Here is a 19,118-nt window from a genome sequence, read left to right as displayed (position 1 = left end):
TATTAATTTTAGTTTTAATCAATTTTACTGCAGATTGTTTAGAGTCTCTTAACTAATAATTATTTTATACAGGAGGCAGAAGTATGTCAAGATTATGAGGGGTGTTTTTCCTAGGGCAGGGAGTCTACAAATGACCTATGTTTCTTAGAAACTATTTTCTTGTCCATTCCCCTTGGCTGTCTTTTTAACCATCTCTGATGATGGATGCAACATACACAAAATGCTGGTGGAACGCAGCAGGCCAGGCAGCATCTATAGGAAGAAGTACAGTCGACGTTTTGGGCCGAGACCCTTTGTCAGGAATAACTGCAAGAGAAAACATCTGATGATGGATGCTGCTTTCCTACGACAGCATTTTATGTAGATGTGCTCAATGGTGGGGTGTATAAGTTTCACACACATCGGGTAGTAAATACCTGTAATAACCTGCCAAAGTTGGTGGTGGAGATGGATTAAATTACAGCGTTGAAAGGTAATTGGACAGGTATTTGGATATGAGATAATTAGTGTTGTTTGTCATCATGGATGGCATGGGTAAAATACACCAAAAGAGCCCATTTCAACGCTCTATATTTCTATGATTCAGTGATTTGATGAGACTGGGGTAGGAAGATTAGTTTAAGTAGACCAGAAACTGATAACTTCTAATCTTTTGTGCTTCATACAGCTAAAAACAACAACTCCAGGATTCTTGCAACAGTAGCTCTGGTATGTGTATTCTTCTTGGTTGTGAATGCTGACTCGAAGGCAGTGACAACAACGCTGACTACCAAGTGGCCATCTACACCATTGTTACTGGAAGCAAGGTAATTCCACTGCCTATGCAGTGCCTATGGGACTAGTAATTCATATGTATAATTTATTTTTGTCTACATGAGGTTTTGTTGCCATTCCCAATGTGAACATGATATAGCAGCTAGTCAGAGAGTATTTGATGCTGAGAAAAGAGATTGTACTTTCATAAAGAGTTACAACATCATTATGAGTGTTAGGGATAGAATGAATTTGTGATTTCTATAACACAAGAGATTCTGCAGATGCTGGAAATCCAGAGTAACAAACAAAATGCTGGAGGAACTCAGCATCAATAAACCGTTAATGTTTTGGACCGAGACCCTTCATCAGAGCAGGAAAGTTCAAAATAAATTTATTATTCAGGCACATATATGTCACCATATACTACTCTCAAATCAATTTAAGTTTATTTGTCACTGAAACCATACCTGGATACAGTCGAGTAGACTGGGGCCAAGGTACAAAACCATACATGCACATTCAAAATAGAAGGAAGGAAAGAAAAGAATATAGTCATGTAAGAAAACACATTTTTAGACCAAGACCCTGAGCGACAAGTTCCACAAATTGATGGTTCCTGTCAGTCAAGCCTGTAATTCCAGCATTCACAGTAAACACAAAAGAACACAATGGAATCAATGCGAAACTTCACACAAAAGGACAGACAGACAGTCAATGTGTAAAAAAGAACAAACTGCAAATATGAAAAAAAGAAAAATAAATAATAATAGTAACTATAAATAATAAATATCGAGACAGTATGATATGAAGAGTCTTTAAAAGTGAGTCCATAGATTGTGGGAACAGTTCAGTGATGGGGCAAGTGAAATTGAGTGAAGTTATCCCCTTTGGTTCTGGAGCCTGATAGTTGAGGGGTAACAACTGTTCCTGAACCTGGTGGTGTGGATCTTGAGGCTCCTGTACCTTGGCAGCGGTGAGAAGAAAACATGGTCTGGATATTGGGAGTCGTTAATGATTGATGTTGCTTTCCTGCGACAGCACTCATAGAACATAGAAAACCCACAGCACAGTACAGGCCCTTTGGCCCACAAAGTTGTGTCGAACATGTCCCTCCCTTAGAAATTACTAGGCTTACCTATAGCCCTCTATTTTACTAAGCTCCATGTACCTATCTAAAAGTATCTTAAAAGATCCTATCATATCTGCCTCCACTACCATTGTCGGCAGCCCATTCCACGCACTCACCACTCCCTGAATGAAAAACTTACCTCTGACAGCTCCTCTGTATCTACTCCCCAGCATCTTAAACCTGTGTCCTCTTGTGGCAACCATTTCCACCCTGGGAAAAGGCCCCTGACTATCCACACGATCAATGCCTCTCATCATCTTATACTCCTTTATCAGGTCACCTCTCATCCTCTTTGTAGATGTGCTCAATGGATGGGAGGCTTTAACAGTGATGGACTGGGCTGTACCTACTACTTCTTGTAGACTTTTCTGTTCAAGGATCATTGGTGTTTCCATACCAGTCCGTGATGCAAGCAGTCAGTATACCCTCCACCACGCATCTATAGAAGTTCATTAGAATTTTAGATTTCATGCTGAATCTTCGTAAACTTCTAAGGAAGTAGAGGTACTGCTGTGCTTTCTTTATAATGGCACTTAGATGCTAAACCCAGGACAGATCCTCTAAAATGATATTGTCGAAGAGTTTAACATTGTTAACCTTCTCTATCTCTGATCCCCTGATGAGGACAGGCTCATGGGCCTCCAGTTTCCTCTTCCTGTATTCCTCAATGACGTTGATTGAGGTTGTTGTGGTACCATTCAATCTCCCTTCTAAAGGAAGGGGGGAAAAAGCCAGAATAAGAGGGTGAGGGAGAGGAAGGTGTATAAACTGGCTGGTGGGGGTGAGTATTAGTTTCTACAATTAGTTCTGGGATTGACCAACATATTTCAATTCAGTTCTACAACTAGCCATGCCATGATCTTTGAGGAGAAAGGAAAAGGAGTTTGGTAGTTTGCAGAGCTTCGTCACACTGTTACTTATTTTCTACGTTAGCCCACGTTTATTCGTTCCTTTGATGTCATAGAAACAGAGTCTCACTTATCTTGATTTTGAGTCAGAAGTCACTATAATATAAACAAGGAACAGGATTTATTTCACAATTTTGTTAGATACCTTTTTCTTTATTCTGAATTTTGATGTTGCACTTTGTGTTCTGTATCTAAAACATCCACTTATGTTAGAATGTTCTTCCTGCATTTCAGTTCTGTATTCAGCACTATTGACCCACAGACCTTGGTAACCAACTTTTACTCCTCAGTTCAAGTAGAACAGTGTGCAACTGGGTGTTAGACTTCCGAACCAACAGCCCTCAGATAGTCTGAATGCACCACCGCTCCCCCTTCTCCATCATTCTCAACATGGGTGCCCCCCAGGGCTGTGTGCTGAGCCCACTTCTGTACACTATGCTCACCCACTACTGCATGGCCAAACATCCGAGTAATCATGTTGTCAAGTTCGCCGATTCACTAACAATGATGAGACAGCCAATAGAGAGGAAGTGGAAGAGCTGAAGGTGTGATGCCAGGCTTCATCAGTGTTAACAACAGAAAGGAGATGGTTATCAATTTCAGGAGAACTTGTACCACTCGCGCCCTGCTTTATATCAGCGGCAACAGTAGTGAAAACCGTGAGTAGTTTCAAACTTCTGGGATTGCACAATTCACACAACCTTTCATAGTCCCAGAACACATCCTACATAATCAAGAAAGCTTACCAATGCCTCTACTTTCTAAGGAAGCTGAACTGTGCACATCAGTACTCATGACCTTCAACAATGCACAGTAGAGAGCATCTTAATGTACTGCCACACTGCATGGTATAGAAACTGCACTGCGCGAACAGGAGGCGCCATGACAGGTCGTCAAAACCGTCCAACGTATCATCGGCACCAGCCTACTTGTCATCAACGACATATATACAGAAAGATGCCAGAGAAAGGCTAATATCACAATGGATATTACTCATCCTGCTCATGGACTGTTTTTCCCACTCGCATCAGGGAGGGGGTGAGGTAGCATCCACGCCAGGACCACCAGACTCAAAAACAGTTACTTTCCCCAAGCAGTAAGGCTTATCAACACCTCTAACCCACTCTACCACCTCTACTTTATAATTTCCTGTCAGAGTCACCTTACGTACAGAATCTTCTGTACCTAGCATCATTTCATGTACATACAATTAATTAATTTATTTATGTTATATTATGTATTAATATTTATTATGTTTTTTATTTTAATGTGTTTTTTTTTCAGAGCTGCATCAGATCCAAAGTAACAATTCATTCCTGTCTTGTGTACTGGAGATGGCATTAAACAATCTTGAATCATTGTTTTGTGACTTTGCTGGTTATTCTTTAGGTAGTCAAACTTTGCAGAGTCTTCATCTAAATAGATGAATAGTAATGCATAGATGTAATTTTGGTGCATTATCTCAGTCACAGTCTGAAGTGTGTGCAAGCAACCAGAATAGACGAGGTGCTCTAACTTCAGCAAGCTGTAGTTGTGAATTTTGGATAATGATAGAAAAATAGCTAAGTAGCAAGATCTTTTCTTGTATTTTCTATGTAACTTGCTCTTAACTGTACAATAATGACTTCATTGAAGAACTGTGTACATTGTAGGATAATTTTTGTTCCTCTTGCAGTGAATTTTTGGCTGAGGAAAGCAAAGCTAAATTCTGGGATTTTGTGGATGCTGCTCAAGAAGTCCATCAAGAGGATGATGAAGGTAAAAGTTCCCGAGTTGTATACCAATTCAATTTGATGCGATTGGCTGTCCCTTTCACACAAATTCATATCTCATGTAGAACCCAGGGTTACAAAGTGGGAAGAAACACACTAGCCTGTTTAATCATTTAATAGTGTCTTGGTTTTGTGTTCCGCCTTAACTTTGCCATGAAGTCTCTTGTCTTTTATGTAGCTATGTAATGTACCAGATTGTTTAGTACATGCTTACACAGTAAGAGTAAGTGAATAAAATTTATATGCTTAGTGGCTGCTTTATTAGGCATCTCTTGTACCTAACAAAGTGGCCACTGAGTGTATACTTCTGTTGTTCTGCTGCTGTATGTAGCCCATCCACTTCAAGTTTCTATGTGTTGTGCATTCAAAGATGCTCTTCTGCACACTACTGCTGTCACACATGGTTACTTGACTTATTTGAACCACTCTGGCTATTTTCCTCTGACCTCTGTCATTAAAGTATTTTTGCCCACAGAACTGCTGCTCACTGGATGACTTTTTTTTCATGCCATTTTCTGTAAACTAGAAACTTATGTGTGAAAATCCTAGGAGCTCAGCAGTTTCTGAGATATTCAAACCACTTTCTCTTAGCACCAACAATCATTCCACGGACAGTCACTTAGATCACATTTCTTCCCTATTCTGATGTTTGGTCTGAACATGGTCTTCACCATGTCTGCATGCTTTTATGCATTGAGTTGCTGCCATGTGATTGGCTGATTTGCATTAACAAGGAGTTGTACCTAATAAAGTGGCCTCAGAGTGTATGTGCTGGACATTAGGGACCCAGGACAGGTAAACTGTATGTTAATGCCAAAAATTTAAAGCCACTGACTCTCTCCCCTACTGATTCCCCCAATGTATGCTTGGCGCATATTCACCCTCCTTTCACTTCTTGAAGTCAACAATCAACTCTTTAGTTCTGCTAACATTGTGCGAAAGATTATTTCTGCATCACTACTCAACAAGGTATCTACCTTGCTCTGGTAACAGTCATCACCACCTGTGGTTCAGCCAACAGTATTAGTGGCACTGACAATATTGCTGATGGCGTTGGAGCTGTGCTTATGCCCACAGTCTTCTGTATAGAGAGTGGAGCAGGGGGCTATGCAGATAGCCTTGAGGTGCATCTGCGTTGATGGTCAGTGAGGAGATGTTCTTACCAGTCCTCTGCCGGTGAAGAAGTTGAGTATCCAGTTGCAGAGGGAGGCACAGAGGCCCAGGACTTGAAGCTTGATGATGAGTTTGGATGGGATGATTGTGCTGAATGATAAGATGTAGCCAATGAACATTAGCCTGATATGAGTTCCCAAGTTTAAAAAAAATAGTTTTGCAGTGTGACAGAACTTTACCGCATTCATCAGCCACTCAAATAAAGTGAAGTAAAAATTTTAAAACTCATGTAAAAGTAGTTCAGTTAATTTATTTGTTTGCCCATAATTTAAAGATCAACTAAAAGCTACTCCTTGTTAACCATACTCATTGGATACTTCTTGATAATGGATCCCACTGTTGCCAACTGTGGTTCCTACGACCCTATGTGCCTTCAGACTGTGAATTACATAGCCTCTATCTCTGACCTTGGCCACATCCATCTCCAGCCTGAGACCTTTCCCACTGCCACGGGTCCCCTGCATCCATCACTACTTCCAAACACTGGGTTGTCAGGCTCCCCCATCAGCTCTTGGATCTTCAGAGCTTCAATCTTTCACCCACCCAACCTTCTCTTAACCCTCCCCCCTCCTCTGATGCCACCAACTCTCTTCCCCCCTCTGATCCCTGCCATGTCTTCAGTATTCCCTCTGACCTTCCCCGCTGTGAGGTGGAACATTCTGTCCTAGGCAAGGGCCTAGCTTTTGTCCCCCTTCACCCACACCTCAGTGAGTTCTGCGCATTCCACTACATAAAGCCCATCCCACCACGATGACCACTTCTCCCATCTTTAACCCTCCTCTTCTTGGACACCCTGCTCTAGTTTTCTCTCTGCTCTGGATCTTTTCATCTCTACTTGCTGATGAGACATCAACAGGCTTGACTTAAGCACTTTTCTCTCCTATTTGAACCTTACCCCTTTGCACTGCCCTCCACTCTCTCTGTGCCAATCCCAACCTCAGACCTATAGACAAGGGGGGTGCTGTTGTACTCTGGCATACTAACCTCCACTTTGCTGAGATCAGGCAATATCTCTCAGATACCTTCTCTTAATTATCCCTCGAAAAGGACCCCAGTCAGGACCATCAGGACATTGCCTCCAGCATCATCACAAACCTCATCAACTTTTTATCCATGGACATTTATCCACTGCCACCAATTTCATAGCTCCCTTACTCTGTATTGTTAATTTCTACCTCTTGCACACCTGACTGACCAAGTAGATCCATTGTTACTGCCTGCTCCTGCCCCACTAAGCTCATGTACGCATACTTCAACTCCATTTTGTTCCCCTTGGTTCAGTCCCCTCCCACCTACATCTGCGAATCTTCATATGCTCTTGATCTCCTCAACAACTTTCTATTCCCTGACCCTGATCCCTTCAGTTTCAGCATGGATGTCCAGCCCCTGTACATTTCTAACCCCATCAAGAAAGCCTTAACAGTCTCCACTTCTTGCTCAATAACAGACCCAACCAGTTCCCCTCCATCACCATCCTTCTCCATCTGGTGGAATTGGTCCATTTGTCCCTCCCCACTAATCTCTTGGCACTTATCCCTGTGGGCGAAAGAAGTACTATACCTGGCCATTAACTTCCTCCCTTACCTACATTCAGGGCCCCACACAGTCCTTCCAGTTGAAGCAACACTCACCTGCGAATCTGTTGGGGTCACCCTACTGTATCTGATGCAGCTTTTTCAACATTGGTGAGATCTGACGTAGAATGCGGGACCACTTTGTCAAACACCTTCGCCCCATCTGCAAAATGCCGTGTTTCCCAGTGATGAAGCATTTTAATTCCAATCCCCATTCCCATTTCAACATGTCAACCCATGGCCTTCTCTTCCCCCATGATGAGACCACTCTCAGGTTGGAGGAGCAACACATATTTTGTGTAGGTAGCTTCCAACTTGATGGCATGAACATTGATTTCTCCAACTTCCAGTAGTTTTTGCCGTCTCCCTTCCCTCTTCTTCAATTCCCCACTCTGGCTCCCCTCTTGCCTTTTCTCCTCACTTGCCTATCATAGATAGATAGATAGATAGATACTTTATTCATCCCCATGGGGAAATTCAACATTTTTTCCAATGTCCCATACACTTGTTGTAGCAAAAACTCATTACATACAATACTTAACTCAGTAATAATATGATGTGCATCTAAATCACTAACTCAAAAAGCATTAATAATAGCTTTAAAAAAAAAAGTTCTTAAGTCCTGGCAGTTGAATTGTAAAGCCTAATGGCATTGGGGAGTATTGACCTCTTCATCCTGTCTCACCCCTAGTGCCCCTCCTCCTTTCCTTTCTCCCACAGTCCACTCTCCTCTGCTATCAGATCACTTCTTCTCCAGCCCTTTACCTTTTCCACCTATCACCAGCCAGCCTATACTACTTTCTTCCCCCAGTCTTCTTATTCTGGAATCTTCCCTTCCTTTCCAGTCCCGAGGAAGGGTTTCAGCCTGAAATATTGACTGTTTATTCCTCTCCGTAGATGCTGCCTGACCTGCTGAGTTCCTCCAGCATTTTATGTGTGTTGCTCTGATTTCCAGCATCTGCAGAATCTCTTCTGTCCTTGTTAACTATGTTAATCTCGTGAGCCACTCATCCTAGATTTGCGCCGTAGTGTGTACTGAATTTGTCGGCACCTGAAATGTACTATTATTAGATTCATTAACTTGGATAAAAATAGGAGAAGTGAGAGAAGTTTTATTTATCTGCTGTTTGAAACTTGTTGCTGTAAAGACTAGTTTTGCTATCCCTCTTTTCCCTTATGAAGAAACTGATGAGCTGCTTTCTTGACCTGCTGCAAACTTGCTTGTGAAGCTGTTCCCAGTGATATTGGATGGGGATAGGTTTGTATCAAGCACCAGTGAAGAAACAGATATATTTCCAAGACAGGATGATGTTCAGCATGAACATGAGGAGGCTGCAGTCGATATTATTTCCATGTGCCTCTGCCTTTGTCCTTCTTGGTGGTAGAGGTTATTGTAATTCTTTTGGGCAGCTGTGCTGTAACAGTGAATGATAATGCATGCGTTGAGTCTGGGAGAAAATGTTGTCAGGCTTGTCCATCTGTCTGTTTTCAGTGGTCAGATAAAATTAAATATTACCCAGGAGTCTATAATCTTTCCAGGAAGGAAGGTGAGTTGGCGTGTATATTTAGACTGGTAAGGACCAATGAAAGAATATTTGAAGCATTGTAATTATTTTTTTACATGGCAGGAACCGATATTTCGTATTACAACCACATTCTGCAGAAAGCTGGTGAGTTTTTGACTCCTGTACAGGTCAATCTTCTGAAGTTTGCCTTATCCCTTCGGGCTTATTCGGCCATTGTTCAGATGTTTCAGCAGGTGAGTCGACTATTTTTGTGTCTTACATAATCAATGGAAGTGAGTACTGTATTTGTTTTTTTTATTGATATAAATGATACAAACTCTTTGAATAGATTGCGGCAGAGGAGCCCCCTCCAGAAAACTGTTCTGTTTTTATAAATGTGCACGGGGAGAAGATCTGCAGTCCTGACAAGTTGGAGGCTGTTCTTCAGAATGCCTTGGAGAGGTAAACTAAAACAAAGCACACCGTGACACTGAAAAATATCAATTATAAAGTGTTTCTGAAATTGTGGACAAGTCAAATTCAAAATAATTTATAATTTATGATTTGTTACAAGTGGGCTTTGGCATGGGTACAGTGCAAAACAAGTTCAATATGTTTTGTTGATAATAGTACTCCTTCAGCTGCAGAGCTTGGTTTCAAATTGACAGATATCCAAAACCAAGACTCCAATAACTGTTAATATGATCAATTAATGATTTGGATTGAGAACACACCTCAATGGTGTTAATCAGTATCTTGTCAAAAGCAAAGCATTATTATATGCTGTTCACATTTGTGGGGATTTTTCTGTTTTTTCATTTTTCAAGAGGTGTGATCTGTGGACCAGTGCTCCTGGTTCACAGGCCAGGGCCTGATCAACCCTGGCTGGTTCACCTGGGTGAGAGTGTCTGATGTTGCAAGATCCAAAACACCCGATGACCCCACGTTACACCACTGATGATGTGTCCCAGCACATCCTAGGATGTATCTCAGCATCATGACAATCTAGGGATGTTACACTGTACTTGGAGTATTGTTAATTTGAGATTGAGCTCTTGTGAGTTGCACTAGTCGATAAACTCCAAGACCTGGATTGTTATTTGTTTTTGGATGATCTGATTGTCTCACAGTTTAAAGTGTTAAGTGCAATTTTTATAGCAGAATACAATAAATTGGTGGAATTGGCACATAATTTATTAAATAAATGTTCAAGAAATTTTGTTACATTGGTACAACGAAGAAATTGAAAGAGCATAGGTTTCTTAAAGGTCAAGTCAAACCTGTGCTTCTCAATAGTGTACATTTTGTGTAACTTGGCATAGCAACACTATGAGTCTGATACTTTGATGAATACAGTGAATTCCAGTTAATTGGGTCATCGGTTAATCGGTGCAGCTGCTTATTTGGAACAGCTCTTAAAGAACAAAAACAAATTGAGAAACTAGCTGGGATTCCCTTTGGTTATTTAGGACAGTATGGCATTTAATTGGGGCAGGAGACTGCTGCCGAACATTTTCTAACGGACATCAGTTGTGTGCATGTTATGTGGCCATTAGATGCTACATTCTGCTTTGAGCGACCACCTTTATACAGCATCAGTTGTGCATGTGTTTAAAAAGCGGTATTTTTTTTCACCGATAGTTGATAAGAAATAAACAGTAAGACAGTTCAGGACTATTTTGCTCGCTGCATTCAGACTTGGAAATGCCTGAACCGGCTGGGAGTGAAAAGAAAACTATTTCACTACTTCAACAAGTTAAGAACTATGAAGAAGTTGATGAAGAATTTGAAGGTATTGACAATCATCCCAAATGTTACCTTAGGTCCACACCAGATACTCAGCTCTCACCTGTAGCTGTTTGCACATGACAGCAACTACTCCCTGCTACAGTGCTTCAGCTGGCAGGCTAAACCAGATGCGGGTAGCCAAAGGGACTCATATTCTGGTGAGGTAGGGACATGCATGTCTTAGCATGCAAAGTCAGATCTGGCAGACTGGGCAGATGAGATCTACAGAGAGATCCAAGGGCCAGAAAGGCAGTTTTGCAACACTGCACGGAGAGCAAAGGGCATGACAAGGCACAGAAGAAGTCAAGGTCATCCACTGCAACCAGGGAAGACCCCAGATGTGATCTCTACTCATCCCACTGGACATGGACTTCTGAGGCTGAGAGAGTGGAACTGTCCCACTGCAACAGCTTTTCCACTTTAAAAACTCTTCCACACGGGTTTCCTGTCATCAGATGTGACAGACAGTTACTAGTAGTATTGGTAGTGTCCTAATTTGTTCTTCTGTGTTTCATTTAAGTACTTTTGTTACTCAGTTAAACAGTAGTTTGTCTTTTTTTAAATACCATTTTAACTATTTGCATGAAACTTTAGCTAATTGGTGCAGCTGCTTAATTGGGGCACGGTTTCAGTTGCTCATCCTTTACAATATAATTGGTCTGGTTGATGCACACATCTGTATTTAACTTGTTTGTTTATGTGGTTCATTTAGATTCTGGCTACTATATTTTTTTCCTACTCTTAGAAGATGCTATGTAGTAACAAAGGAATATAAATTTATTCCTGTTTTGGAAGTACATCAGTATGCTTGGCAAGTTTCCATATTTTAGCTAGACATACAGCTGTCTAGACTTTATTGGTGCTAAATATTCAAATTTGGGCAGTTTCTTTATGGGAAAGTGCTCTCTTTTGTGACTGAATAGTACAGACGAGGACAGAAACAGGAATTATGAAATTTGGAATTGAAGTTTACCAAATAATTGCCTTCAAGGAGGATTATTTTGCATAATTTTACATAGAACCTATTAGATCTTATTAATTCTGATTTTTGTCTTTAATTATTAGACCTGGCCCTTATTTGTTTAAAGTGGATCATATTAAGGCACCTTTAAGAAATGAACTTCCATTTGTGATTCTCTACGGTGAGATTGGTACCGAAGAGTTTTCCAGGTTCCACAAGCTTCTCTGCTCCAAATCAGATGAAGGAAGGGTCAACTACGTACTCCGGCATTATGTTGCTGTAAGACAAGCTGCTTTGTAATCAAGCTTATTCCCAAGTTCTTTGTTTACTGTTATTAATTTTCTGATATAATAATTACACCATTTAGGGATCTGCTTTGAAGTGTTAACCCCATGGGATGGGCAGAATTGTACATTCGCTTTTTAATCAACCACATTTTTATGGCAGGATCTGATATGAATCAGTTGGTAATGTTTTACTACTATGCCCAAGTGATGAATCTCAGATACATCTGGTTAATATTGGACCCCAGTTATTGACCTGAATTCCAGCTCCATTAGCATGGGGTTTCAAGACTGCTTTGCTCATTTTTGTTTGGGAGCAGAAAGGGTCATTCAATCCTTTTCAACTTTTCTGTTATTTAGTGAAATTATTGCTAATCTATTATAGCATAATTATTTCCAAATGGCAACTGCTAAATTATTGCTTTTGACTACAACTATTAAAGAATGTTTTTTTTTTGGTCTGACTTTCAGATCAAAATTGAAGGTTAAAATTAAGGAGCTGATATACAACAAAACAAGCAAAAGTGTTAGGCAAGATTGAGGATGGAAGGGAATAACGATTGCCTTGAGCATTTGCTAAGTTTGCATTCGGGCATAGAGCCAGGAAGCAGGAAACTTAGGCTAGTGGGGATGACAAATGAAATATAGACATTTTTATTTATGATGCTGCATTTAATTATTTAACACAATCCATTGTTGTCAAGTATTTTGTTAAGTATTGAGCAAGCATAATAAATGATGGGTCAGTGATATTTGTTTTATAATTTTTTTTCAGCATTCAAGTCAGGAGAAGGTATTCCTTTCTGGTTATGGTGTTGAGCTTGCCATTAAAAGCACAGAATACAAGGCCAAAGATGACACACAAGTGACAGGTGATTATTAAAAAAACAATTGTATGCCTTCTCAAAATTTGTGGAAATGAGTAATTAAATTAAATTAAATGGTGATGTAAGATTTGTAGCAGTTTGCTATTTTCACCCAAAGGCTAACTTTCGACAGAACACAGATTTGTGGCATAGCAAGTGGTGCTGTATATGTCACTAATTGGATTTGTACAAAAAAAGTAAAACTGAAACATCCTTCAGTTTAGTATTTATTAATGTGGGTGGCTCCCCTTTAAGAATGTTAAGACTCATCCTGCACATTTTCGAGGGCAGGTGCTTCCAAAACCGACAGTTACAGCATCACTAGATCAGGACAGTGGAGAGCTATCTTAGAGATAAAGGGGGAACGGTGACTGGAGGGAAATCTCAGAAATGCAGTAATGAAGTGGTGTTTTAGAATCCTCAAGTGTGTGTGGCCTCAAAGCAAACCAGCTGTAGCATCAGGGACATAGACTGAAGGGTCTGTTAGCTGCAGTTGGCAGCTCCTATACCCCTTGATCTTTACAGAGGGATACCAGTATCCTCTTTGTTAAGTACAGCAAAATATAGAGAATGCATTTTTGCTTTGGAAAACAACACGGGTTTAATTTAATTTTTGTGCTGTAGAATACTTTTAGGGTTATGTACTGTACACCTGATTTTATTCTGTTATTACAGCTGTCCTAAAGTAATGAGCTTTTCATGTTTTACTGCTGTTAACTGATTAAAATGAGACACACACTAACCAAAACTAGTCACTGAAGTGATGCCAGTTTTAGGATGGTTTGCAGCTGGAGATGTCAGACCAATTTCATAGTAGACAGGAACAACAGTTTCTGACATTCTTGAACTCTGACGCTGTCTGTTCTTCCCGCCAGTGTGTGGGTTTCCTTTGGGTGCTCCAGCTTCCTTCCACATTCCAAAGATGTACCAGTTCGTAGGTTAATTGGTTATTGTAAATTGTCCTGTGGTTAAAAGGGTTGTTGAGTGGTGCAGCTCATTGTGCCGGAAGGGTCTGTCTCCGCTGCACTCTAAATAAAATATAAGTAAGTAAATAAATCAAGATAGCCTTTTGAAATATATAGTTTTTGAGGTGAATGTCATATAGTGATAGTGAAAGCTTGATGTGTCAAATGTTCTTGAAGTTCCATTGTTCTTATTTTGCTGAATGGTACAGAAAAACAGTTGGACGAGATAGACACTTGTGATTTGAATAAATAAAAGTGGGTTGCCGTGGGATAGCATTTAGGAGTTTAGATATGTTTTGCCCAAGTACGGAAAGTAAAGTAGATTATATAACAGTACACATTAGGTGGAAATGAACTTGAAAATAATTTAAAATTTCTTCAATTGGTAGATTCATTTTCCTGGAATTCCTTTCAATTGAACTTCAACTGTAAATTAATGTTTTATTTTCCTGTGGGGATAGTAGTGTGATTCAATGCAGATTATTAGATTTTCTCCACAACATACAGGTTTGAAGATATCATCTTACTTATGTTGGTCATGGTCAGAAAGAGAAGGGCTTTTGCTTATTTTTTGTGCCAAATGTTTGTGTTAATTCACGGTGGTGAGGGAACCAAAGAGCGTAATGGAGGGAGAACAGTTTGATTGCGCATGAAACCCATGGTAGTAGAATAGGTCTTGCGTGTAAGATCATGTTGAATGTTCTGGGTTGCTGGTGTCACAAGGGGAGTGGGATTGTGCTTAGAGATGGGAATATGGGCATGGGAGATGCAGGAAGTACTTAGTGCCTAATAGGAAAGAGTAACATTGGGGAAAGTACACTTGGATAAAAAGCACCATTAGTGATTTCTAACACATTGAACGAGTGTGTTCGTCCGACGTGGTCTGGAACACATCTACTCACAGAAGCCGGGTGGAGATGGTGATATGGGCACTTGTGAATAACTGCTTAGCAAAATACTAAAAGAAAAATACCAGTCAGAGGATCCAAAGCAGCAAATTGTTAGTCGTGGTTTCCTTTAAACAAATTGCAACAGATTCTCGGAGTGCGAAGTCCAAAATGAATTTATTATCAAATATGTATATGTCACCATATAGTACTCAAATTCATTTTCTCCCAGCCTTGCATTTTTGCAAGTGCCCCATGCATTGATAGGGCTTGTTAACATTGTAAATTACACTTTGGGCAGTACAGCATGAATACAGGCCCTTTCGCTCAACTAGTCCATGTTGTTGACAAGTGCCCACCCAGATGGTCCCAATTCCTTGAGTTTGGCCTATATCCTCCAAGTCCCAACCCTCCTGTATCTATCCAAGTACTTCTTAAATTATATTATAGTACCTGCCTCAACCATTTCCTCTGGAAGGTCATTCTAAACATTTTCATAAGGTTGCTTCTCATTCTCTTACATTCCAAAGAATAAAGGCTTATCTGGCCAGCCTCTCCCTATAACTCAGGCCTTGACCTGGTAGCATCCTTGTAAATCTTTTCTGCACTCATTACTATAAGAAGGTGACCAAGTACTCCAAATGTAGCCTCAGCAATGACTTTTACAATTGCCACATGATATTCCAACACTTATACTCATTGCTCTGATTGATGAAAACTAGCTTGTTATGCACTTTTCTCACCACCCTGTCTAGCTGTGAATGCCGCTTTCAATAAACTAGGCTCTTGCACTTGTAGGGCCCTCTGCTGCACAACTGAATGCTCTACCAGTTATAGTATGCTCTTTTGATTTTCCAAAATGCATCACCTCACACAATCTGAATTGTATTCCATTTACCACTCCTCGGCCCAGCACTGCCTAATTTGGTGTCATCTGCAAACTTACTGATCAAGCCTACTCATGCAAAATGCTGGGGGATCTCAGCAGGTCAGGTGGTATCAATGGAAAAGAGTAAACAGCCAATGTTTTGGGCTGACTCTCCTCTTCTGAACTCACCAAGCCTTGAACATCCAAATCATTTACATAATAATAAGGGCCCTAACACTGACCCCTGTGGCACACCACTATTCACTGTTCTCCATTCTGAGAAGCAAAATTTCAACCAACACACTCTGCTTCCTCCCTCTTAGCCATTTTGAATCCACCTAACCACCCTCCTTGGATTCCATGGTACCTAATCTACGAGACTAGCCTACATTCGAAACCTTGTCAAAAGCCTTTCTACAGTCTAGCTAGGCAACATTCATTGCCCTACATGCGTCTAAAAGATGTGTGAAACATGACTTTTAACGCATGGTACTCCTCTTAATCTGACTCTTGCTATCCAAATGCTAGTAGATCCTATCTCTCAGAATTCACTCCAGTAACTTTCACACTACAGATGTCAAGCTGACCAGCATATGGTTTTGTGGCTTGTCCTTGATATCCTCTTTAAATAACAAAATGACATTAGCCAGCTTTCAGTCGTCAGGAACTTCACCAGTGACTAATGATGAAACAAACATCTCAATATATGTCTTGTTCAAGTTTTGGATTAATTTACTTTGTGTGGTACACATAAACCTTTTCTTCCCTTGAGGAAAGTTTAGCTCTTCATTTTTGTCTACAGCTTATCATTTAATTACTCTGATTCTGAATGATTTATCTCTATTTTCGCTTTACAGGTTTTGAACTGAACACCACAGTGATAAATGAAAATGATCCTGTTGATGAAGTTCAAGGGTTTCTTTTCGGCAAGCTGAAGTAAGATTTTTCACAGGAAATCTGGCTGCTAAGAGATGACTCTCTAAGATAAGCAACTTGCAAAATATATACAAACATTTATTGGAACAATTTAAATTTTAAAGCTATTGTGTGATATAATTCACCTTACTTCAAGATGATATATTGAAGGAAATGGTGTGTAAGGGAATTATTTGCATTCTAAAGGTTAAGATGTAAGTAGGTAAATGTAATATGGGTACCAGTCAAGTGAAAACGAGATTACAAAATATTTCCCCAAGGTATAAATTAAAAACAGCTGTTGATTTGCTTTTCAAATGGGATTGAATGGATATCTGGTTATAATCATTCTGAAAGTATAAAGCAGAGATAATTAATACCCTATGACTCAATCCTGCTTGATCCTTCGGAATACCATTTATAGAATTGAGTGAATCAAGTTCCACATATAGAAGGTTCCGCATGGAGATCGGCAATTATATTTTTGAAGCTTCATCGTGAATTCCTTTGAATTAACTATATTAAAAAATACAGAAAATACAGGGAATACTGAACAGGCTGCACTTTTTTTTAAGATGTTTTTTCACGTGTCGCACCAGACAGTAAGCCATTCTTGTCTGGCGCGTGGTATCAGGATTGGTCTCCTTTTGGATTAACCGGGTCATGATATGAACATTCCTTACTCGACCCTTGGTTTTTTTTTATGAGGCTGAGTGGCTAGCTTGACACTCAACCCGGGACGAATAGAAGGCGTGCTCGGGGGTGGCCCAACTTGGATTTGAACTCGGGAGCCTTTGCTCCGGAGTCCAGCGCTGATGCCATTGTGCCACCAGCCAGCCTAGGCTAGACTAATTCTGTGGGAAGAGAAAGTGAATTAACATTTCAGGTCCAATATCCTTTGATAGAACTGGAACGAAGACAAAGGTATTTCAATTATTTCCTCTTTTTTTATTTTAAAATTTGAGGATCTGCAGTTTTTCTTATACTTCTCTGATTGTACTCATCCCTTACTTTGGAGTTTTGCTATTTATTTTATAGTAAAATGATAACTAAATGTTGTGTAAGTTATTAAATCATAATTGTATGGAGATCAGATAAAAGAAATGAGTTTCCAGCATAATTTTCTTTGTTGTAGGCTGCTTGGGGTAGAGTAACTTTGCATAGGATATCAATAGGTCATAGGCAATTTTTTGCAGTAATTGCAAATATGTTGTTTGTTGACAGACAGTTTTACCCCGAGATCAAAGAACAGCTTAAGGAACTGAGAAAGCACTTGATCGAAAGCACAAATGAGATGGCTCCTCTTAAAGTCTGGCAACTCCAAGGTATGATGAAAATGGATAATTGCCAAGTCTGGAGCTGTCATTAAGTTGGCAGTCCTTGCATTATTAAAAAAAACACAGAACAACTGTGCCCTTAATTCTGTCTGTAGTACTGTCATTGATCAAAAAGAAGGCAGTACCTTCTTGGTAATGAGCTTTGCTTTAATTTCATTATCTTCTGTTCGTCCCTCTGGTTCTGGATCAGTATTGGATAAAAGCATAACTAGCCTGGCAGCTTAGTCAGTTGGTCTACTGATAATATTTATTATTCTTCTCTAAATTGGTATTACAGTTTACAGTCTGATCTCATTTGCTTTAGAGCCAGAAAAGGAGAAAATGTCAGTGCTGAATTTTGAACTGAAAAATTGCATGTTTTTTTTAAAATGGTCAACAAAATAATTGTCTCCTTCCACATCTTTACCATCCCTCACTGTCTGCTTGCTGCAGGTATTGTGCCCTCCGTAATTCCCTTGTACATTTGTCCCTCTCCATTAATCTGCTGGCTGGCACTTAACCCTGCAAGCAGAAGAGGTGCTGCACCTGTGATGGTATTGGGATTGCTGACTGCAAAGTTCGAAACTCAAATGACGACTTCAAGCCCTATAGGATATAAATAGCCATGGATACTCTCACAAAAGCGAGATTATACCGTAACTACCAAATCTTCAAAGACTAGTTTACTTCCCTGTTTATTCTCCATGATGAGTTTAACTGCTAATACTCATTATTCAAGTCATCGGTCCTCTCTCCCTACCAAGGCCAAGATATTTTCAGCTAACAAAGTAGTTTAAAACAGAGTTCATTTACTAACAGTGATACACATTTAAATCCACAAAACCCTGTTAAAGCACATTTAAAACTCACAGAGGATTTCTACCTTAAACAGTTTTAAATTGCAAACCATTTCTAAAACTCAGAGCATTTCCAAAGCTCAAAATATTTCTCAAATGTAAAGGATTAAGCATTTCCAAAGTACAGGTATGCATCTTATAAACAAATCAGACATACCAAAGATGCAGAAAACAAGTTGTCTGTCACAGAAATCAAAGCTGGAGAAATGGATTCTAGTTCTTCCATGTTTCTTGATGTTTCTTCTTCCATTCTTAATTAGCCCGAACCCCTCTCTACATTTATACCCTTTCCAGCCACATGGACGACTTCGCAAGCATGTGATATTTCCTCAGTCATCCTTTAAACACAAATGGTTTGAAAGCATTTTCAAAGATATGGATCTTAGCTAGCTGCCATTAATGCTGTAAAGCTGACTTCTGAGTACATAAAACTCTTCCAACTATAAATGCATTAATTATTGAATTATGTTAAATGATATTATCCATCTGTTCTGCAAGCTACCTTGAACTGAGCAATTTAAGAGTCAGCTTGTCTGTTAGCAACAACCAAAATTAAATAACTTTATACTCTACTCTTGAACAATAATAAAGCAG

At 39.8% G+C, this 19,118-nt stretch overlaps 1 protein-coding gene across 2 annotated transcripts in view; it reads left to right on the top strand.

Moving 5' to 3' along the window:
* The window catches only part of uggt1 (UDP-glucose glycoprotein glucosyltransferase 1), a 177,258-nt gene that overhangs the window by 3,964 nt on the left and 154,176 nt on the right, over positions 1-19,118 (top strand). For both annotated transcript variants that reach the window (XM_073040806.1, XM_073040805.1), the window contains exons 2-9: positions 668-806; positions 4,469-4,551; positions 8,941-9,071; positions 9,167-9,279; positions 11,671-11,845; positions 12,626-12,722; positions 16,294-16,372; positions 17,576-17,676. In XM_073040806.1, coding sequence (XP_072896907.1) covers positions 668-806; positions 4,469-4,551; positions 8,941-9,071; positions 9,167-9,279; positions 11,671-11,845; positions 12,626-12,722; positions 16,294-16,372; positions 17,576-17,676 — 918 coding nt within the window. The remainder of the gene's footprint in view (positions 1-667; positions 807-4,468; positions 4,552-8,940; positions 9,072-9,166; positions 9,280-11,670; positions 11,846-12,625; positions 12,723-16,293; positions 16,373-17,575; positions 17,677-19,118) is intronic.

Source organism: Hemitrygon akajei, chromosome 3 (assembly GCF_048418815.1).
Source record: "Hemitrygon akajei chromosome 3, sHemAka1.3, whole genome shotgun sequence".
In the NCBI taxonomy this organism is placed as follows: domain Eukaryota; kingdom Metazoa; phylum Chordata; class Chondrichthyes; order Myliobatiformes; family Dasyatidae; genus Hemitrygon; species Hemitrygon akajei.
Note: the sequence above shows the minus strand (reverse complement) of the source record. Positions and strands in the feature narration are given on the sequence as shown.